Here is a 24,068-nt window from a genome sequence, read left to right on the forward strand (position 1 = left end):
TCTCCTCCCTGCTCTTCCTGTCAGTATCGCTGTCTCTCTCTCACACACAAATAAAGCCTTTTCTTTTTAAGTTGAGATAAAGGATAAAAAGTTTTTTGAAGATTTTATTTATTCATGAGAGACACAGAGAGAGACAGAGGGAAGAGTAGGGAGCCCGATGTGGAACTCAATCCCAGTACTCTGGGATCACGCCCTGAGCCGAAGGCAGATGCTCAACCGCTGAGCCACCCAGGCGTCCCAAAGGATTTTAATATAAGTATGCTGTATGCAATATTTGGAACATACCTACCCTAAAAAATTATTTGGTGCTTGTCTAGCATTGAAAATTAATTCGACATCCTATGTTTTATTTGGCAACCCTACAGAATGTACATACCCTAATGCTTTCCTAAATCCATCTAATGTTTTGAGATCTAACTTTGAGACTTACTCCTAATTTCAACCCAAGATGAAATGTTTGTAACGACTGCGACTATATTTGCATAAACTTTAGCGGGTGTTGCACTGCCCACCTACACACAGCCCCCTCTTGTTTTGAGAATATAAGAATAGAAAGAAAACTTTGCTTGAAAAACTTTAGCTACATATTTTTTGTAATTTTTTATTAAATATTTCAAAGACACACAGAATCAAAGATGGCGATATAATGCATTGCACACAATTTATTTACATCCTATCCAGTTTTTCCTTTTTTGTTTGGATGTGGAGGGTGTTTATATTGCCATTCCCTAAGTCACTAAGTCAGTGATTTTGAACTTTAGCTGTGAGTTATCATCCCCTGGACAGCTTTTTAAATTCTCAGCCCCTGCCTGCCTCCCAGACCAATTAAATCAGAATCCCTGGCAATAGAGTCAGACATCAGTAGCTGCCCGGGTGATTCCAGTGAGCAGCCGGGGCTGAGAACCTCTTCCCTAAATGAAAATGGCAAATTCAAAGAAATATTTTTACTGCTAAATGGTGTCCTTATATTTCTTTTCTTTTTTTTTTATGATAGTCACAGAGAGAGAGAGGCAGAGACACAGGCAGAGGGAGAAACAGACTCCACGCACCGGGAGCCCGATGTGGGATTCGATCCCGGGTCTCCAGGATCGCTCCCTGGGCCAAAGGCAGGCGCCAAACCGCTGCGCCACCCAGGGATCCCCTGTCCTTATATTTCAAATTCATCTTCAAAATCGTTACAAGTTACTTGTGGTTTTCTTATATCTTTTTAATATGTATTCCTCTGTCTCTCTTAGGTTTTAAATCAGTGGTTCTTTACTCATTAAAATCCTCTTAGGATGCTTTTTAAAGAAAATGCCTGAGCTCCCCTCCTGGAGGTTGTGCCCTAATTGGTCTGGTATAGGGTCTAGGATTTCTTGTTTTGGTTTTTTTTTTGTATATTTTTTTATTGGAGTTCAATTTGCCAACATATAGTATAATACCCAGTGCTCATCCTGTCAAGTGTTCCCCTCGGTGCCCATCACCCAGTCACCTGGATTTCTTGTTTTTAAAAGCACCTGAGGAGATTGAGTTTAGGCAGAGTTAAAAAGCCAGTGTTTTTTTAATATGTCAAATACTTATTTAGCTGATCATCTGAATCTCCTGGGGAACTTTTTTAAAATTATTTTTTTGGGGGGGGGGGCGCCTGGGTGGCTCAGCAGTTGAGCATTTCCTTTGGCTCAGGTTGTGATCCCGGGATCCTGAGATTGAGTCCCTGTGTCGGGCTCCCTGCATGGAGCCTGTTTCTCCCTCTGCCTATCTCTCTCTCTCTCTCTCTCTCTCTCTCTCTCTCTCTCTCTTCTCTCTCTCTCTCTCTATGTCTCTCATGAATAAATAAACAAAATCTTTTAAAAATATTTTTTTTATTTTTATTATTTTTTTAGTGGAAGAAAACACATTTGTGTATTTATTAGTTTCTTCTAACTTCTTCTAGTTAGAAGAAGTAGACCCATTCCTACCTAGCAATACCTTGTCCATCTCTGGTCTAATTTCTCTTTCCTCAGACCTCCAACAGCCTCTCTTTCCTTCTTTCTTATTTTTTTTTAAGATTTATTTATTTCTGAGAGCAGTGGGGAGGGCTGAGGGAGAGGGAGACAATCTCAAGCAGACTCTCCACTAAGCACCCCTGAGACCATGACCTGAGCTAAAATCAAGTGTTTGACACTCAACCGACTGAGCCACTCAGCTGCCGTCCTTCTCACTTTCAATACAGTTCATAGAAGAGAAACAACGCACCTTTCTAGCACCAGATCTAGCAGCCTAAGCACATTTGTATCCAGATGCTCTGTCTTCCCACAGTGGATGGGGATGTGCTGTCCTTGTCCTCCCGAGGGCAGGTCCTGCTTATACACAAGAGCCAGCATCTCCTAGGTAACTTTTAAAACACACATGGAGGGACGCCTAGGTGGCTCAGCGGTAGAGCGTCTGCCTTCAGCTCAGGGCGTGATCCTGGGGTCCTGGGATCGAGTCCCGCATCAGGCTCCCTGTGGGGCCTGCTTCTCCCTCTGCTTGTGTCTCTGCCTCTCTGTGTGTGTGTCTCATGAATAAATAAATAAAATCTTTTTTAAAAATTAAAAAAATAAAAATAAAACACATGTGATTGCCCTGCTTAATAAATTAGAAGGAATTTTGAGGTTCAAAGAGGAGGAGAGGGATCCCTGGGTGGCGCAGCAGTTTGGCGCCTGCCTTTGGCCCAGGGCACGATCCTGGAGACCCGGGATCGAGTCCCACGTCAGGCTCCCGGTGCATGGAGCCTGCTTCTCCCTCTGCCTGTGTCTCTGCGCCTCTCTCTCTCTCTCTCTCTCTCTCTCTCTCTCTCTCTCTCTCTGACTATCATAAATTTAAAAAAAAAAAGAGGAGGAGAAATGAGGTATTGGCAAATGACCTTCAGAATAATGGATGTAAATGAGGAATCCTGTCAAGAATAGCCAAAGGACTTTTGAGAATAAGGATAAGAATGTCTAATACTTCAGAAATATTATATTTTCAGGACACCTGGTGGCTCAGTAGGTTAAGCATCTGACTTTGGCTCAGGTCATGGTGTCAGAGTCCTGGGATCAAGCCCCATGTTCAGCTTCATGCTCTGTAGGGAGTCTGCTTCTCTCTCTCTCTCCTCTGCTCCTCCCCTGATCCTGCTCTCTCTCTCAAATAAATAAAATAAGAAATATTGGGGATCCCTGGGTGGCTCAGCAGTTTGGCGCCTGCCTTTGGCCCAGGGCGTGATCCTGGAGTCCTGGGATCGAGTCCCAAGTCAGGCTCCCGAGCATGGAGCCTGCTTCTCCCTCCTCCTGTGTCTCTGCCTCTCTCTCTCTCTCTCTCTCTCTCTCTCTCTCTCTCTCTCTCTCTCATAAATAAATAAATCTTAAAAAATAAAATAAATAAATAAATATTTTATTTCCTCTACTATGTTTCAGTGCAAACCTATTCTGCTGCTCTGAAATCTTTGGAGAAGTCTGTCACACATGGGTATATACAGCAATGCATGCCTGTTCCCACGCAGAGTGAATATCCACTGTCCAGGTTCTAACCCTGGAAATCCTATTTCAGGAGGTTCAAAGTGAAGCCCTGGCATCAGTACTTTAAATCTTCCCCAGACCACTGTGGCAAGGGGCCAGGTTTGGTTCCACTGAGTATAGATTTTACAACATCCTTAGACAATGTTTCTCACAACCCATCCCATTGACATCTGGGTGAATTTATGTTGAGGAACAGTAAAATCAATGGTAAAACAGGGTCTTTGCAACAGGGGGAAAAAAAGTCTGACTCTAATTTTTAGACCTCCCTCAGATCGACCTTGTCTTTTTCTCTTGGAGTGGCTTTATGAAGGAAGCTATATCTCAAATGGAACAGAAGATGACCATGGAGGTGTATAGAAAAATTAATAATAATACATTTTAAAGCAGGTTTAATCTTCTATAACAGAGAGGAAGCATGACCTACATAATCAACAGTCATGAGCACCAATCCAAAGATACCGTGCATTCGTCAAATACTCAGCACCTGCTAAGAGACTGGGACTGAGCTAGGCCCTTGGAACTCAGGGAATGATATGGCCTCAGGCATTACAATCTAGAGAGACCGTTAATTATAATCAGTGGAAGAAAACTGGAAAATTATATTAATAAGTATAGACCCAGTCCACAGGGGATTAGTGGTAAGGGAAGACTAAAGAGAAACAAGACAAAACCAGGCTTTTGAAAGATACAATGATTAGGGTGTAGGGACAATGGAAGGAGAGTGAGGGGGGAAATCGCATTTCTTTTCAGAGTGGATGGAACTGTATGTGTGGGCACAGTGGCGTAAACCAGCATGGTATATGTTGCCTGAATTACAGATGGCTCTACAATGCTTTTTCATCTAAGGTTCTGGAGGAGTTGGGGCAGGTGGAAAGCAGAGTGGTTGCGTTGCCCCGTGTCAGACTCCACTCACATACATCAGCACTGTTGTTCTTTGGCTATTATGATGCATTCCTAGAGTGGCCATAAAAAGTTAGCTGAGAGATGGCCAACCAGCCTTGCTAGCCTAAAACAAAAGACACATGATATTTGTCAGATCTGCTGCAAAATCCTCGTTCTCCATCCTTATTCGGTACTTGCCTGCATTCGCTGTTAGACTTCCTTTTTATTCTAGACTCTGGAATTTTTAACCTCCTTGGACATAGGCATTTTTCTGTGTGTGATGTTTTGTGGTTGATCACACAAACCTGAGTTCAGTGTGAATGTAATTTCAGGTTGGTGAAAAGTTGACTTTTCATCAGGCAGGAATGGTGTTAAGCCACATCAGTAATCCCCCACACTCCTATGGTCACCGCATAGACACTAACCATTAACTCATGCTAACCCTATCACCTCTGCTGTCAACTTCCTTCATTTGGGAACACTGGCTTTAGTTGTTGTGCATTCAATTTTTATTATAAGGTTTATAGTTCAAATATACAGACAAATACTAAGAATCATGTGACACCCATTTACTGACTGCAAGGCTTAATCAAATCTGAACATTTTGCTCTGTTTGCACCAATTGTTTTTATAAACTAAAGCATTGTAGATACAGTAAGTTAAAACTCTGTCTCCCCTGAGTCTGATTCCCCTTCTCTCTGAAGGAACCACCACCCTGATCCTAGTGTTTCTCATTATCATTCATGGTTTTATACATTTATTACATATATGTGTCCATAAACAACATATAATATTGCTTTATACATTTTTAAACTTTGTTTAGATTACTGCATCCTTGAAGTATCTATCTGTGCCTTGCATTTTTATTGAAAATTAAGTTTTTGAGATTTATTGATGACACAAATAGATTTAGTTCAGTTTTTAGAACTACTTTATAGCATGCAACATATCACTATACCAAGATTTATTTTTTATTTTGTACAGGTAGGACATTTGAGGGTTTTTCCCCCCAATTTTTCAATATAATAAAGCTGTAGTTAACATCCTTGCACACATTTTCATTTGCACAAATATATTGGGGTTTTATTCCTTAATCATTTATTTTACTCATATTAATAGCATTCATTTTATAGCATATATATATATGCACTGTATGCTAAATATATATAACACATGTATATTTATGTATAAATCATCCTAATTGTCTCAAACATGACAATATCATCACCTTTAAAACAATATCATAATATTGCACTGATATTTTCAACTTGTAACTTCTCACTAGTCACCAGGAATTTCCCTCATGGAGATGTATAAACCTCAATTCTGAACCATGGGAAAATTTAAGGAGTAATCAAATGTGAGTACAGAATTGAAGAGGAGGGTGATATACCTTCAAGACACTTGGGATCAGGAATGCCTGGGTGGCTCAGTGGTTGAGCATCTGCCTTAGGCCCAGGGTGTGATCCTGGCGTCCTGGGATCAAGTCCCACATTGGGCTCCCTGCATGGAGCCTGCTTCTCCCTATGCCTATGTCTCTGACTCTCTCTCTGGGTTTCTCATGAATAAATAAATAAAATGTCTAAAAAAAAAAAAGAAAGAAACTTGGGATCAATTTAAGGACTGATCTTGCCCCTTATCCTGTTTCCTTGACATGTAAGTGGTCAGAGTCAGCCTGAGTCACTATTTCTCCCATAGGAACCTAGAACCAGCTGACTGCAGTATTTAGTCACTGAATTTAATACAAGCTCTTATTGAAAGTATGCACATTACCATGTATTGCCCTGGGAGGAAATACGTCACGTGTGGGATTTTTTCTTAATTGATTTTTTACTTCATTTGGTTTATTAGTGGCTGCTAGGTACTGAGCCCTGTGGTAGGTGCTCTGAGGTCCAAAGATGAAGAAGTCCTCTGAAGAACTCACAATCCCACAAGGAAGAAATGCTTAGGACAGTCATTGGTCGGATTTTGGCATCTGAAATAGGCTCTTTATTTTCTCCCTTAGTGACGCTCAGGCAATGCTTGTCTCCTGCTGTTGATGCATAATCTCAGAGGACTATGGATCATGCTGAAGAAAATGAAATCCTCACAGCAAGCCAGAGGTACTATGTGGAAAGACCTATCTTTAGTCACCCGGTCCTCCAGGAAAGACTGCACAAGAAAGACAAGATTTCGGATTCCATCGGGGATAAGCTGAAACAGGCATTCATGTAGGTTGTGTTTTAACCTATTTCCTTTATCCTGGCATCCAGTTATGACAGAAGCAAGGTCAAATGTATCAAGAAAATCTGGTGTGGCGAGAAAAAAAAATGGTGAGCACTTAGGATTTGCAGAACTGTCCACATGGTTCGCTCAGAGATAAGTATTTGATTGAACCCCAGCTTCAACATATAATTATGTTATATATTAAATTCTGATTACACTTGCATCTGTTTAACAGCTCCTCGAAACACCCTGCTTTCCCGTACTTCACCACCTTCAAGATTCCACCTCTTCCCCTTGTCTCTCAGGAATGTTCCAACCACTCTGTCATTTTGTCCACCCTGACTTCTACTTGGCAACATCCTGAATCTAAGTGCCAACCCCGGCTGTCAAGGACACTCAGTGTCCTAGGACTCTTCACTTTGGAGACGCTTACACAGCTGTGTTGCAGACCTGGGAATGCTAGTACATGTGTGCTTGAGACATGTGTCTCCTGATCGCTCCCAGGTTTAGGTTTGATTGCTGCGTTCTGGGCCCTTGGGACCACAGATCTGTGCTCTATGTTCATGTAAACTTCACAGGGACCCTCAGCTCTAGGTATGATCATCAGGAGAGTTTTAAAATGTAATCACTGGAGTCAGACTGTCTGAGTTTTAATTCTAGACCCAACCATGTACCCGCTGTGTGCTTGAGTTTCCAGCTCTGTAAAATGGGGATAATAATAATACTTAAGCTCATAGTTATTAGAGGTTACTATAATAATAATAATAATACTCATAGAGTTACTAGCACTTATATAGTGCTTCCATGTGCATATTTGCAAAGTACAAGGCACATGGCAAGCACTACATAAATGTAGCTATTATTATTAAACATAAATGTAGCTATTAAACAAGATGACTGGCATCTAATCTAGTTTCACTCACATTCATGGCTCTTGCCACAGATGCCCCAAATTTGCTTCTAATATCTTCCTTCACCTGATGATCAGATACTTTTGGCCACTGAAGACATTATATAAAGTACCATGCATGCTGCAAGAATGCACTGTCTTTTGAATGGAATAAATTGCTTCCTTGTCACCAGGAGGACTTGGGACTGTCATAGTGGTGATGGAATTTGTTTGTCCATGCTTTTATTTGGTGATGTCTTTGGTTATTGGCATAGACTGGCAAAAGGACTGGCCATGCCCCAGAACATAGTCTATGTTTCAAAATCAATTGAACTATATAGGGATTAAATACAAGGCCTTGATTTTATCAGCATGATGTTCCACTTAATCAAGACAGCCAGACATAGAATCTGTTAATACACACTCCAGTGACAAATGGTGTTTCTTTGAGTTTATCTGATCAAAGACCCTAAAGCATTGAAAATATATTCATGAAGTTCATAGTACTTGAGTAAATTTCCTTCATTGTGTAAGGACAGGGGAGGGAAACTAAATGGGCCTGCTGATCAGTGGTTCCACATTCAAAAATTTACTCAATCAGTAAATAATTCCCCTACTTTTTTTCCCCTTACTTTGTTTTTACACCAACACAGAAGGTACATTTAGGATTTCATCTATTAAAATCATAGTTTCCAGAGTATCTCAATTGTTTTGAAACTAAATTTTTCTTATTTTTCATGGTAAGTTGTAGAGCATTATTATAGAGCCAATTCAGATGTTCCTATTTAAAAAATAAAAAAGTTGCATGAAGCTCATTTGGTTTCTGATCTCTGCAGAGTGGAAAGGTCATTCTTTACATTAAATGTAAATTTTTCCTTATTCCTCCAGAATATAAGAAAGGGACAATACCTTGGTGTGAATTTCACAGAAATGTTCCTCATTTTATCTCGTTTTTTGGTTTTTTGTTTTTGCCCTCCCAGGTGTACTCCTAAGAAGATACGAAATATCATTTATATGTTCCTGCCCATAACTAAGTGGTTGCCAGCATACAAGTTCAAAGAGTATGTGTTGGGTGACTTGGTCTCAGGCATAAGCACAGGGGTACTTCAGCTTCCTCAAGGTTAGTAGCTATGTTTATTTCTTTTTTGTTGCTTCCCTTGCCACCATCTCTTCCAACAATTGTTGACCTTGTCTTCTGTTTAATTTCATCATGATTGGGAATTCATGGTTTTTAACTGTATCATTCTAGTAACCTTTACCTGTCTAAAGGAATTCTTCATAAACATTTAACCCATAAATGGCCAAAGACAGTGGTAATAGCATATGGTGATACTAGTTTTGCAGATCAGTATATTTATAGGAACTGGCTGGACATGGCCTTACTTCTTGCTAAGTTCATCAGTCACCCAATGAATGTGCTGATGGAGTTGTCATTGTTAAGGTTCTTGGCTTGTAAGTCCACATTCTAATGTCCAATTAGGCAGAAAGGCAGGAAGTAAATAAAAGCACATATAAATGTTTAATTACAATGTTTGATTACAAATGATGTTAACACAATGAAGGAATATACAGGGTACCAGAAGATAATAACAGGGGAACTTAACTAGGTAAGTCACAGAAACTTCTTTAAGAGAGATTTTTTTTTAGATTTTTAAAAACGTATTTATTCATGAGAGACAGAGGCAGAGACATAGGCAGAGGGTGAAGAAGGCTCCTTGTAGGGAGCCCAGTGTGGGACTCGATCCCGGGACCCCAGGACCATGACCCAAGCCAAACGCAGACGCTCAACCACTGAGCCACCCAGGCACCCTTTAAGAGAGATTTGAGCTGAGCCCTGAAGGGTGAGCAGGAGGCAGGTAAAGAATGAGAGGAAGTGCATTTGTGGCGTAAGGAAGCATGTGTGAAGACACATAACAGGAAAAGAACTGAGTGAAGACTCAGTTTGAAGAACTAACAGAAAAGCAGTTTGCTAGGAGTGTAGGGTGTGAAGAAGAGAGATGTGGAGGCAGTGGCAGGTCTGCAGAGCCTTGTTAGCCCTTCTTGGATTCCACTCTGAGTGAGTGCACTGAAAGCTATCACCATGCTTTCACTTGGGGTCTCTTTCTAAGAGGTCTGCTGTTCGCAGGGAAGGAATGGCTTTGGTCGGTGGGAGAGGCACCAGAATGAAAATGAGGAGACCAATTAGGGGTTACAGTGACTTAGTGTAGGCAAAAGGTGAAAATGGCTTGAATAGCCTCTAGGTCAGTTGGCCAAGAATCTATTCCCTTCTCCAGTTTCCCCAAAATTAATTACCAAATGATCAACTTATTAAAAAAAACACACACACACACAAAAAAACACAAACATACAAAAACCCTTCCCCTTCCCCCAGTTAGCTGCATTTTTAATTTTCCAAGTGACTGATTTACCAAATCTTTTTAACGAAATCCTTACAGCAGGTTTAGGATGGTTTTTCCATGCATTTGGTACCAACACCCCAAGGGCAGAGAAGGGGACAAGATCAAAGGCAGAGATAGGGGCGGGAGCAGAGCGCACAAAGGCTCAGTATCTGAAATGGGAAACAAGTGAAACTAACATTCAGTAACGTGGGACAGATAAAGCTACAGGAAGTGACTGCAGTGAACCCATGTCAATTAATACTTAAGAGAAATCTTCAGGATTGTGCCTATTTGAGTTTTCACTAAAATGGCATTCCACAAATTTGTTTTTGACCTGTTAGCTGTCTTCCATCTTGAACTAGGGTGGTGGCTATAAAATGAAAAGAATTTTCAAGATACATGCTATATTTTATGGTAAAGCCAGCCAGACTAGCTGTTGGATTGATTGGTAGGAGAATGGGGAAGCAAAGCATGTCAAGAATTACTTTAAGGTGTCTGGGTTGATGAGTTGCATGTGGGTACATAGAAGAAGAAGGATGGTCAAGAGTGACTCTCAGGTTTCTGGATCTAACATCTGAGGGTTGGAGGTGCCAATTGCAGTTATAGTAAAGACTGCAGGAGGAATGGATTTGAAGGGTAAGTTTGAACACGTTAAATTTGAAACGCTTGTGAGATAGACAAACGTTTATATGCTTATATTTAAAATATGAAAAAAAGATGAGCTAAAAAGAGAGCTGTGGATTATAGATGTCAGTTTGGGGATCTTTGACATACACAGGACATTTAAACCATAGCAATAGACAAGGTCACCCAAGAAGAGAAAGTGGAGTGAAAGACAAGAGAGGCAGGATCAAACTTTATCCAACATTAAAGGCCAAACAAAAAAGGAAGAATCAGCAGAAGAAACTGAAAAAGAACAAAGCATCTGGAAAGGGGAAGGAGAACCATGAGCCTTTGGTATTACAGAAAGGAAGAAGGAATGACCCAGTAGGTTGAACACTAAGAGTTGTAAATCATCCCACAATCAAATTTGTATGGAAAAGGTGTTTTTCTGCCCATCACTAGTCAGTGAAGATAGGTAAATAGGAAGAACAAAATGTAGCAAACACAGAGATACAAGATATAGTAAGTTAATTTCTCGTGGTTGGTTAATTGTCAGTAAAAAGACTTTGTTAAGTGTTGAATTGATTCATTAATTGAATCAAATTGAAACAATACGTGCTTCTCTAATTCATTTAAGATCCTTCTAATTCATGTAAAATGATGGTAAAGGACAGGGAAATGGTGTAAACTAGCAAGGACAAAGGGAATGGGCCACCACTTTTCCCACAAAGGGAAAGCTGACACCATGGAGCAGAAAAAAAAAAAATGGCAAGTTATAGACAAGTGAGAACTGAATTATCAGAGCTGAGGAAGCTGAATTAATCAGAGCTGAGAAAGATCCTGGGGTCTGCCTTGGAGAACATTGGGAAATTGGCAGCTCCAATGATTGTCAAAGGTGAGAGTCAGGCAGATGGCTAGAAGCAAGAGGATTGTTTGAAGTCTTTATCCTAAGTTGTGAGCACATGGACACCCAGGTCCCCACCCCGGTACTGTGCAGTGAATAGGAGGGTGAAAACACTGAAAGATGTTGAAAGAATGAAGTCTACACATTGACCTATGGGCTGACAAAGGCTCTTCCTTGTCCTTTGCAGCTCCAAAGAGCCTGTCAGAACCTACAGCCCAAGGCAAACAATGAACCACCCCCAGAAAGAAAAAGCTATAGTGCCAACTGGAGGTTCTCTGGCCAAGATGCTGGCTGGTGCCCCCAGTTGCCATACAGTAAAGCTGATCAGTAGACAAAGGGAGCCAATGCGCACAAAGCTTCAAAGAAGAAAACAAACAGAAAGCTCATTGGGCACATAACTAGTGGAGAGGGCAAAATAAAACATTTGCTCTGTAATATCCTCAGCAAGATCTGAAAACATATTGAATCCATGACATAACACAATGTGATTTTTTTAATTTTATTTATTTTGAGAGAGAGCATGATCAGGGGAAGGGGCAGATGCAGAGGAGAGAGAGAATATCAAGCAGATTCCATGCTAAGCACAGAGCCTGCACATGGCTTCATCTCAGGACCCTGAGACCATGACCTGAGCTGAAGAGTTGGATACTTAACCAGCTGAGCCGCCCAGGCACCCTAGGATGTGACTTTTAAAAAGAACCTTCAGAGAACAAGAGAGTGCTCATAGAAATTAAAAATATGATAGCTGGAAGGGGCACTTGAGTGGCTCAGTGGTTGAGTGTCTGCCTTCGGCTCAGGTCGTGATCCTGGGGTCCTGGGATCGAGTCCCGTGTCAGGCTCCCCAGAGGGAACCTGCTTCTCCCTCTGCCTGTGTTTCTGCCTCTCTCTGTGTGTCTCTCATGAATAAATAAATAATATCTTTTTAAAAAGATATGATAAGTGGAATAAAATATTCAAAGGGTTTGAAGATAGAGGAAATCTGGAAGTCAAAGAAAAAGATGAATACAAGCACAATAAGAAATACAAGATAAAAATACCAGAGGATCAATCCTGGTGTTCTGTCATCCACTGGCAATTCCAGAAAGAAGAGGATAAACAGAGGGGAAGAGACTATCAAGGAACATTTTCAGAATTGAAATACATGAGTTTTCAGACTGCAAGAAACCACCAAGTACCCAGCAGAATGAGGGAGGGAATAAATAAACAACAAACAAACGAGGCAGAGCATAATAAACTCAGAATATCAGGGATAAATAGAAGATTTCAAAGCTTCTTAGGGGGGAAAAAAGTCATGTAATTAGGATATAACTAAGTGGAAGCTGAAAAAAATAGTAGTTAACATCTGAAACTAAAAAACTAAGGATAACAGTAGTAACATTATTTAGAACAAAGTTTCTCCACCCACACCATGCCAGGAGCAGCCCCACCCTCTCAGTGACAATAATAAAATATGTCTCCTGACCTTGTCAGATGTCCCCTGGGGCGCAAAATCCTCTCAGTTGAGAACGACTGATTCAGAGAAATGAGATAAATGGTAGAAAAAAAGCTAAACAAATTGGAAATGAGTGCCTCTGGAGAGCAGAACCTGGAGATGAGGCTTTTCTTTAGAGCCTTTTAGTACTGGCTTTTTAAACTATGAGCATGCATATCTTTGAAATAAAATTTTCAAATTTTATTTTTTTAATTAAAAGTAGAATTTGTTTTTAAAAAGGACGACATTAAAATGATAATAATATTATATGTGGGTTAGGGATGCTTCCCCTATTCCTCTTTGCTAAAAATTTTTTTTCTCTTCACAACAAGACAGTGTACTAAGTGAATTTTCTGGTTGTCCCAGATATTTGCCTAAGCCCCCTAAGCTGAGAACAAGGGTGTTTATTGTCTCCATATCCTGAAAAAGATACCAGACCACTGATGCAAAAACTATGAGTGAATGACACCAGACTCTTTAGTGCATCACTTCAACAGGATATATTTGGGGACCAGGTATATGATAATAGATTTGGAATGAGAATTTTCTAGAATTTCTAGAATTTTCTAGTGCTTTCTAGGTAAAAGTACTATATATTTCTCCCCCATGTAAAATCTAGGTACGAGGGACTGCAAGAGAACCACTCAGAGCGCTGGACATGTGTCCCCTGTAGTTTTGGGGGATTGTTGCCTAATTCTTGCAAGAAAAAAATCTACAGGTTAAAAAAAAGGTGTAAACCACCCATGTAAGCGGAATGGAGAGCCCTCCAGTGGTCATGGCTTGCACTTCTGAAGTGTCTTGGCATAAAGTTGCCAAGCTTTCCCACTGGATAAGTAGGTGCTCTGGAAGGTAACAAGGCTTGGCTCATTTGAAAGGTACCTGCCCAAGAAGACTGCCTACAGAGGAGCATATGCCAGCAGAGAGGACCTGGAAGAGGTGTAAGAACTGGCACCTGGGAGTTCCTTATTGAAAAGGGATCTGCAAAAAATCCACAAAAACACCCCATTAGAGAAACAGCCAGCATTTGGCCATCAATGCAGATCATAGCTCCACCAATCAAGTAAGACTTTCCACCCTTACTTAGGTTGGGAAAGAATAAAACAGAAAAACCGGCCCCTTGGCAAAGAGGAGATCACCAGGAAAATGGTCTCAGGCTAGGTGTAGGATTGGGATGTATGGGGGTGGGCAGGTGAAGACACAGCTGCTGAAATTAATGTGGCTTTCGCCTCTTCATCATAGAGAGCCAGGCGACAAATACACATGACCCTCTGCTTTCTAATGATCTCTCCGTTTCTGTTTGGTTTCAATCCCACAGGGTTAGCCTTTGCAATGCTGGCTGCTGTGCCTCCCGTGTTTGGCCTGTACTCTTCATTTTACCCTGTTATCATGTATTGTTTTCTTGGAACTTCCAGACACATATCCATAGGTAAAAGCTTAGAGTTGATATTTTAGTTTGGATTTCCAAGATTTGCAGTGTGCCAAAGAAAGAGCATGTTTGTTATCAGAACATCCGTTAAATGGTAATGTTTGTTACCGCATACCCAGTAGGTGCTTTATATAAATACACCCCCCCCCCAGATTTCTAGAACTGATAACTTTCTTATAATCTTGGCATGACAAGAAAAAAAAAGACCATTTTCTTGTGTAAAAAGAGCAATTGTTGAAATCTGGGAAGTAAGTACCTTCGTTCATAATACAATTTGCTTATACCTGGTTTTTCTTATTTTATTTTATTGGCGTTATTGCATGTTCCTGATTACTTATGCATGTATTGCTTTTCATCCTCTTTTAGGCTCTGAATTATACATGATTTTTCCCAGTTTATAGCATAAGATTTACATGGACTTCATAACAGTGTTGGTGCTGCATGAGACTGCCACCAGCAAGTCCACACATGATGTTTCCGATATCTGGTGCTGGGTAACAAATACCCCAAATATAGCAGATTAAAATACTTACTCGATTATCTTGCACAGTTGCTATGGGTCAGGATTTAGGAAGCACTCCTCTTGAGCAGGTCTGGCTCAAGAGTCTGTCAGCAGCTGAGAATCAGAGGAGGAGCTGGAGCAGCTACTCACTCTTCCCACCCTCCCCACCCTCTATCCTTCTCTCCCCATGATCCTAACTGAGCTTGCTCACACTCAGGGCCCCAGCATAAACAAGTAGTATAGCTGTCAGTTGGAAGCAGCATCACCTTCTGTTACCTAGCCTTCAAAGCCACACAGTATCACTTTTCCTGCATTCTTGTGGTGATTAACATGTCGCAAGTGCACCCAGATTCAAGGAGAGAGGAATTTGACTACCTCCTAATGGGCAGATGTCCAGGTTCCAGAAGAGTCCATCGGAGGGAAGATATCATCGTGTTTATTTTTTGAAAATATGATCTATACATACACAGCTTACTCATAACCCAGGGGAGGAAGTCTGAAGAGGAGGGCAGTGCAATTTCACATCAGTGATGCTTTTTAATTGACCTCACCCATGTCTCCTTGAGACCCAGCAACCACATGAGATGCGCTGAAAATGGTTTCCTTAATATAATGCCTCACTATTTCAGGTCCATTTGCTGTGATTAGCCTGATGATTGGCGGTGTGGCTGTTCGATTAGTCCCTGATGATATAGTCATTCCAGGAGGAGTAAATGCGACCAATGGCACAGAAGCAAGAGATGCCTTGAGAGTGAAAGTCGCCATGTCTGTGACCTTACTTTCAGGAATCATCCAGGTAATATTCATAGATGGAAAAATTGGCTCTTATTTGTTCACTTCATAAATATCTATTGAGTCTTCGTGGCTGGTCTGCGTGGTGGGTAGGGTCCAGCTAGCAAAATTCAGAGCACTCAGGATCACCAGTCCCACTGCATGCCTTACCTAAGTTGGTATTTATTAGGAACGAGCAAGCTTCAGTTGGGTACTTCAGAGATTCCAAAAGCAAGGAAAGTTTAAAGCAGGAACAATTAGTAATGGAAAGAAGACATCTCTTGTCTGCTTGGAAGGAGCAGGAAGTGACATTGACTAAATGTGCCCCCAGTTCTGAAGGACAGGGAAAGGGTGAGTGTGCCCAGTGCTCCATGGGGCTCCAAGCCTCTCCAAACCTTCCACTGTTCTGACCACTGCAGATGCAGGAGTGTAGTGTTAGAAAGTAGTCCAGAAGGAACTTTTGTTTTGTTTTCTGTTGGTTTTTACTTCCTGATCTATCAAGTGACTTATTTGTTTCTTTGTCATTAAAAAAAATAGTTTTGCCTAGGTGTCTGTAGGTTTGGATTTGTGGCCATATATCTCACAGAGCCCCTGGTCCGTGGGTTTACCACTGCAGCAGCTGTGCATGTCTTTACCTCCATGTTAAAATACTTGTTTGGAGTGAAAACAAAGCGGTACAGTGGGATCTTTTCAGTGGTGTATGTAAGTAAGCTATTTGCTGACTTATGGGTACTTGTTTTTCCTCCTTTATTTTCTCCTCTTCTCTTCTATATCTCTCTCACCAAGGCTCACTTTTCCAAGAATTAAAATAAATGGAAAAAGGGGCACCTGAGTGGCTCAGTCAATGAAATATGCCTTCGGCTCAGGTCATGATCTTGGGGTCCTGGGATCAAGCCCCATGTCAGGCTCCCTGCCCAGTGAGGAGACTGCTTCTCCCTCTCCCTGTGCACCCTCCCCCCAGCTTGTGCTCTCACTCTTTCTTTCTAGTCTGTTCTCTCTCAAATATATAAAAATCTTTTTAAAAAATAAAATAAAATGGAGAAGATCTCATTATTCTAAGACTTTTCTGAGAACCCTACAAGGGGAATTAAACTTTACAGTCCCATTTTATTAACATGTGATGCCTCACAAGGAATTTTTTTATTAGGCCTTTATTTTGGTGACTGCACCTTCACCCTAATCAGCAGAAGAGACCACTTTTTCTTAAAATCAAATTGTGGGGGGGATCCCTGGGTGGCGCAGTGGTTTGGCGCCTGCCTTTGGCCCAGGGCGCAATCCTGGAGACCCAGGATCGAATCCCACATCGGGCTCCCGGTGCATGGAGCCTGCTTCTCCCTCTGCCTGTGTCTCTGCCTCTCTCTGTCTCTCTCTCTCTCTCTCTCTCTGTGTGTGTGTGTGTGTGTGTAACTATCATAAATAAATAAAAATAAAAAAAAAAATACTTTAAAAAAATTGTGGGGGATCCCTGGGTGGCTCAGCGGTTTAGCACCTGCCTTCGGCCAGGGCGCGATCCTGGAGTCCCAGGATCGAGTCCCGCATCGGGCTCTCGGCATGGAGCCTGCTTCTCCCTCCTCCTGTGTCTCTGCCTCTCTCTCTCTCTCTATCATTCATAAATAAATAAATAAATGAATAAATAAATAGATAAATAGTTAAAAAAAATAATAAAATAAAAGTAAAACCAAATTGTGTTCACTTTGGGAACTAACATAATTTAAAGGCATCGTGGAAGAACACATCTCTCTCAGAAACTGCTTACTCAAACAGGCAAAAAAAAATTTAAGTAAATCTATAAAAGATTTAACTCACACAATTACCCACTGAATATAATAAAATATATGTAGACCTTTGACTCTAGCTCCAAGAAAATATAAATTATTTGCAGGCACAGAGGGAACAATGGGAAGAACTGGTCATGTTGAAACTGATCACAAGTTCTAAAAATTCAGTATTTTCTCACACAGTGCAGCAACTGATAACTAAATATACCTTTAAAACCCCCATACATTTGGAAAACAATAAACCTTCTTCTGGTTAGTCCCTGGATAAAGAGGAAATTATGAAATAATTAAAACCAAATGACGGTCAAATGCTGCTAAAGCTAATCTTGGACAGAAGGACCAATGGCCTTTGCAGGTGTTTAGGTGCCATTCACAATGCCAGACACAGCAGTGAGTGGGCAGATACGGCCCTTGCCTCTTGGAGCCCACAGTCCAATGGGAAGACAGATGGTAAACTACGAATTGCAAAAATAGGTAATGAATTACAAACCGTGTTACATGCTATGGAGGAAAGGTACACACTGCTCCAAAAGTTGAATGGGAACACCTTTTGATTCGAGGTCTAAGAAAATCACTCTAAGGAAGTGACATTTTATTTTATTTTATTTTTAAAGATTTTATTTATTCATGAGAGAGAGAGAGAGGCAGAGACACAGGTAGCAGGAGAAGCAGGCTCCATGCAGGGAGCCCGACGTGGGACTCAACCCCGGGTCTCCAGGATCACACCTTGGGCCAAAGGCAGGCACTCAACCACTGAGCCACCCAGGGATCCCCAGGAAGTGATATTTTATTTTATTTTATTTTATTTTATTTTATTTTATTTTATTTTTTATTTTATTTTATTTTATTTTATTTTATTTTATTTTATTTTATTTTATTTTATTTTATTTTATTTTATTTTTTTATTTTATTTTTTTTTTTTTTTTTTTTTTTATTTTTTTTATTTTTTTTATTTTATTTTATTTTATTTTATTTTATTTTATTTTATTTTATTTTATTTTATATTTTATTTTATTTTATTTTATTTTATTTTATTTTATTTTAATGATAGAGAGAGAGGCAGAGACACAGGAGGAGGAAGAAGCAGGCTCCATGCCAAGAGCCTGACTTGGGACTTGATCCCGGGACTCCAGGTTCGCGTCCTGGGCCAAAGGCAGGCGCTAAACCACTGAGCCATCCAGGGATTCCCCTGGAAGTGACATTTTAAATTGAGTCCTCGATTGATTAGAATGGTATCAAACTGTGGGAACATCCCTTAAATAAATAAATCCTTCATTTCTCATAGTTGCTGAGGCCATGCTTCCTACTCTGAGAGTTCTCTCAGTGCCTTGCCACAGAGGAAGCAGATCAGCACCTGAGTGCACTCTAGACATTGGCAGGCATGGTGTGTAGCCTGGGCTCAGCATGACCCACTCTTCCGGGGTCCAGGATGAGTACTGACCATATTTGGGGTGCTGAGGCTGCAACCCTAGGATACAAATAGGAGACTTTCCTTTCTAACTCTCCTGGGCTTCTTCCAAACTTCAGCACTCTCTCGCCTTTGAAATGCACCTGATCCCTCTCATCTGCTACCCATGACTTCTTTCTCCCCCTTTGACCTCCCAAAAACTTTTCTGTGGGGGCACGTGGGTGGCTCAGTTGCTTGGGTCTCTGTCTTTAGCTCAGGTCATGATCCCAGCATCCTGAGATTGAGCCCCAGAGCCCCACATTGGGCTCCCTGTTCAGCAGGGAGTCTCCCTCTGCCCCTCACCCAGCTTGGGCTCTGGCGCTCTCTCAAAAAAATAAATAAAATCTTCTTAAAAACTTTTCTGTGCATTTATCTTTGCATTATTTTGCTGATAACACCTCTATTTTTTTCTAATGCTCAGGACTTAATTTAAGGGGTACTTTTCTGAATTTGATACTACATTGAGCCATTACCAAATCAAAGAACGCTATTGTATAAAATTGGTTAAGAACTGTAACTATGGGGGCATCTGCGTGGCTCAGTAAATTAAGCATCCAACTTGATTTTGGCCCTATCATGGTCTCAGGGTCATGAGATAGAGCCCTATGTGAGATTGAGCCCAGTGTGGAGACTGCTTGGGATTCTCTCCCTCCCTCTCCCCTGCTCACCTGTGCTGTCTCTCAAAAAGAAAAAGAAAAAGAAACTATAAAGTTATATGACTGGGTAAAAATGCCTCCTACTGGTAGGAGAGAGAACTCTCAGTCTGAGAGCTTTCTTTTAACTAGAATTGCATGGTGATGGGATGGCTGGTGTGAATTAGTGCACTAGTGTCTCTGTTCAGGGGCTGTTGCTTGATGTAAACATCCAGCGTTCACTGTGTTACAGAGTACAGTTGCTGTGTTGCAGAATGTTAAAAACCTCAACGTGTGTTCTCTAGGCGTCGGGCTGATGGTTTTTGGTTTGCTGTTGGGTGGCAAGGAGTTTAATGAGAGATTTAAAGAGAAATTGCCGGCACCCATTCCTTTAGAATTCTTTGCGGTAAGTCAACTTTGGCCACACACACGTAGCTATTCTGGAGAGGGATCTGGACAGAAGAGGAATAGGAAGTTCTACCATTTTTCTCCCAGGTCTGCCAAAGGGAAGGTTAGAATTTGTCAAGGGGAACTTCCACAAATATGCTGAAAGAAAAGGAAATCTATTAGAGACAGGGATGATTTTTAAAATATAGGTGGAGGCCATCCATAAAAATTTTAATATGAATCATCTCTGAGTGATGAGACTATGGAATATTTTTCTTCCTCAAATTTTTATCATCTGATTGTGTTATAATGAACACCTACAACTTTAATAACCTGAAAAAATTAAGCTGTTTCCATTTTTGAAAAGAGCAAGAGACCAAAGGTTCCCAGATTTTTCTTGGTTCCCGGCACTCCCAGGCCAAAAGAAATACCCAACAGTTCCATGTATTAGTAGTTAATACATATTTACATCGTAATACATACTTACATCTAACAATTTAGGAACCATTGTAGAAACAGTGCACATGCAATGAACCTGCTATATACTCTATTATGTTCTTAAATGACCACAACTGTTTCATTATAACATTACCTTATTACTGGTTTCCCGCAGCGGCCACTACTGTGAGGCCCTGGCTCCCTACCCTGACCAGCCCTAACTCTCTCCTGGATGACCCACTCAGAAAGTTCTAGAGCAATAGTTCTTCAAGATGAAAAGTATTTCGTCTCCTTCTGTTATTTTTCCATTGCACTTCAGTAAGGGTTGCCCTTGACACACCAGCTCGTTCTACGTTGCCCTGACTGTCCAGGAGGGCTTACACACAATGGAACTCTGTGACCCTGACTGTAGCTGAGGTGGGTGTGCCTGTAACAGCAGAGGCCTGTAACCACAGTTGGTGCTGTGCCATGGACACAAACATAGGTCCAAACATAGGTTCTGTACGGACTCCCTGTCAGTGTACCACCCTCACAATACACTTCTCAACATCCTTTGTTGATGCCATCTTAGCCAGAGACTCTTTCGACTGCCAAAGGCAAAGGCAACTCCTAAAAGGTTTTGAGTTAAAAGTGAAAGTAGGTTTTGGCCTGACTGACAAACTGTTTGAACCTTACTTTTGTGGCAGTTGAATTTTCATCTATGAAGGCGCATTTGGATTTGTGTCTGTTTTAGGTGGTGATGGGAACTGGCATTTCAGCTGGGTTTAACTTGAAAGAGTCATACAACGTGGATGTCGTCGGGACACTTCCGCTGGGGTAGGAAGTTTTATTTTAAGTGACAGTGCAACTTGAATAATCAATAGATCTATTATTGTTTCTAACTCCTGCTTTAGTATGCTTACAATCCAACATCTTTTTTTTTTTTCCTATGTATCAAATAGCTGAGGCTTTGGGTTTTTTGAGTTTTAGCCCCCTTTTTTTTTAAATTGTGGTTAAAAAAACATATAACAGAAAATTTACCATCTTAATCCTTTGGATGCATACACTTCAGTATGTTAAGTATATTCACATTGTCGTGAAACAGATCTGCAGAACTTTCTCATCTTGCAAATCTGAAACTATACCCAACAATAATTAAACAATAATTAAACAATAATTCCCTATTCTCCCTTCCTCCCAGCCCCTGGAAACCACCATTCTTTTTCTCTGTACAAATTAACTACTCTTGATAACTTATATAAGTGGAATTCTATTTGCCTTTTTGCGACTAGCTTATTTCATTCAGCATAAAATCCCCAGAATTCATCTATGTTGTAGCAAGTGACAGTGTCCTTCCTTTTTAAAGCTGAATAAAATTTCACTGTGTGTGTGTATATATATGTATACAATATATATATATATATATGTCAATCACATTTATCTGTTCACCCAACAATGGACATTTGGGTTGCTTCCACCTCTTAGCGATTGTGAATGTTACTGCTGTGAACATGGATGTGCAAATATGTCCTCAGGCTCCTACTTGTGGGTCTTCTGGATATAGTCCCAGAAGTGGGATTGCTGGATCATGTGATAGTTCAATTTTAAACTTTTTGAGGAACTTGCATACTATCTTCTGTAGTGATCACACCATTTTAAAGTCCCACCAACAGTGGTACGTAGTATTTTGTTTCATATTGTTTAGCACTTACTGGTTTTTAAAATCTCTCTTCAAGAGAGGGCATCAGAATTAAGAGCAAAAATACCTAAATCTAGCCTGACGCTTACTAACTGTGTGACTTTGGGCAGGTCACTGACCCTCTTAAAGCCCCAGCCTCCTCCCCTGCTAGGGTAGCATGGTAATCAAGTCCTGTGTCAAGGGTAATGGTGAGGCCACTGGAGATAGTGCACATAAAGCACCACCTAGCGTGTACCTCGAAGCCTTGAAGACATGCTAATTGGAAGTTCTGTGGCTCATTTTTTTCAACAGATTTTCTAGTTTCAAGTCATATATGCTTTGTCGATCTTCTTTAACTCTACCTTTCAAATGTTTTTACTCTTCTTTTTATATTTGAAGGAGCTAGGGATCCCTGGGTGGTGCAGCGGTTTAGCGCCTGCCTTTGGCCCAGGGCGTGATCCTGGAGACCCGGGATCGAATCCCACGTCGGGCTCCCGGTGCATGGAGCCTGCTTCTCCCTCTGCCTGTGTCTCTGCCTCTCTCTCTCTCTGTGTGACTATCATAAAAATATATATATATATATTTGAAGGAGCTAGCATAACTTTGAGCCTCTCTTCTCATCTCATTCTGTTCCTCTCTGACACGCTCTGGCTGTCTCTATATTGCTCTCTGTGTCTCTGTCTCTTGTACTGTCTCTTTCTCTTGCCTTCTTCTCTCTTCCCAGATGAGCAGAATCAGATGTTTGCCCAGATGTTGGCCACTGATGAACCTGGCATACTGCATCAAGCCTTGCCTCTGGTTCCATCTGAGAATTTCCTGGGAAGCGCAAGGGCAGGAGTTGCTCAGGAAGCCAGAGATCACCCCCAACGCCCACCCCTACCCCAGAGCAAGTGTTGAAGGAGGAAGCATGCACTCCCCTTCAAAATAATGGGTTGCTGTCATGAACATGTTACTTATGATTCAGTGTAGGCCTAAAACACAGTAATAACACCTATTTTTCTGTTTGGACTTAAGATTTATAAAATACTTTTATAACTGCCATCTCAGTGGGTGCTCACAATAACACTATTGACGTACATACATTTTACAAGGTAAAGAAGTTCATTTATTTGGCATATGTTTATTAAGTGCCTACTGTGTACCAGAGACACAGCAGTTAAAAACAAAAGCAGCCATGCAAGCAAAAAAGTGTCTGCTGCCTTGAAGTTTATATTCTCCAGTGGTGGAGGGAGGGGTGGGTGGAGAAAAAGTAGTGAGAAGTGCTATGCAGAAAAGGGAGGCCTGCTAAGGGATAGAAGGGGCTGGGCTGCTGTGTTAAGTAGGCTATTAGAGAAGGTGACATTTGAGAGATGTGGATGAGGTTTAGTGGCTCACAGGTGAGTCCCAGCCTGGACCCAGAATACAGTCTTCCGATGCTCAGTTGTTCGCGGTTTCCATTACCTCACACCTGGGTCCCTAACATAATTAATCGTGTGCTACACATTAGTCTTTGACTAGATCCAGTAGACAATTCTATTCAATAACTGATCACAAATAATTTGGTTAAATGTGAATTCTTACGGTTAGATTTCTCCTTTTAAAAATTTACATGCAGTTCACCACCGTTTCTACCCAATACCTTCCTTTTCCTGTTGCTTTGTACCGAAATATGTTGCTTTTCCTCCGTATGTGAGAGCCATACTTTAAAAAAAATTTTTTTACCCTTCTATAACCTGGCTACACTTTCTGGAACTTTGCCCAAAACTAAGCAGGAAATAAGTAATGCTTACCTATTTACATATCTACATATAATCATACTGTTTCAGTTATCTATGAGTCTTACTGCTGAGTAACAGCTCCAAAACATCTCAAAACAACAGCCATTTATTTGCTCACAATTCACAACCTAGGTAGGGAGCTGGGTGATCTCCTGGTGTCACTTGGGGTCTTTCATGTCTGAAGGTGTGCCTGGTGCTGGAGGATCCAGGAGGACTTCACTCATGTGTCTGATACCTCAAGTGGAGGGCTGGAATGGGTGATGACTGGCTGGCATCTTCTCCCCACCTGGTGACTCTGGCTGGATAGCCAGACTGTTATATGGTGACTCAAGGAAACAAGATAGAAAAAATAGGAGGTGCCAGGCTTCTAAAAGCACTCATACAGCATCACTTGCACCACATTCAGTTGGCTCAATCAAATCACAAGACCAGCCCAGACTCACCAGA

The 24,068-nt window shown here is 41.1% G+C and overlaps 1 protein-coding gene across 1 annotated transcript in view; it reads left to right on the top strand.

Annotated features, from left to right (window-relative positions):
* Positions 1-24,068, top strand: part of SLC26A5 (solute carrier family 26 member 5) — a 55,022-nt gene that overhangs the window by 14,866 nt on the left and 16,088 nt on the right. Inside the window, exons 2-8 of the mRNA XM_055301285.1 lie at positions 6,382-6,586; positions 8,451-8,590; positions 14,142-14,252; positions 15,384-15,550; positions 16,063-16,227; positions 19,636-19,788; positions 20,941-21,023. Of these exons, the coding sequence (XP_055157260.1) occupies positions 6,435-6,586; positions 8,451-8,590; positions 14,142-14,252; positions 15,384-15,550; positions 16,063-16,227; positions 19,636-19,788; positions 20,941-21,023 (971 nt within the window). The 5' untranslated portion in view covers positions 6,382-6,434. The remainder of the gene's footprint in view (positions 1-6,381; positions 6,587-8,450; positions 8,591-14,141; positions 14,253-15,383; positions 15,551-16,062; positions 16,228-19,635; positions 19,789-20,940; positions 21,024-24,068) is intronic.

Source organism: Nyctereutes procyonoides, unplaced genomic scaffold, assembly GCF_905146905.1.
Source record: "Nyctereutes procyonoides isolate TBG_1078 unplaced genomic scaffold, NYPRO_anot_genome, whole genome shotgun sequence".
NCBI lineage: Eukaryota > Metazoa > Chordata > Mammalia > Carnivora > Canidae > Nyctereutes > Nyctereutes procyonoides.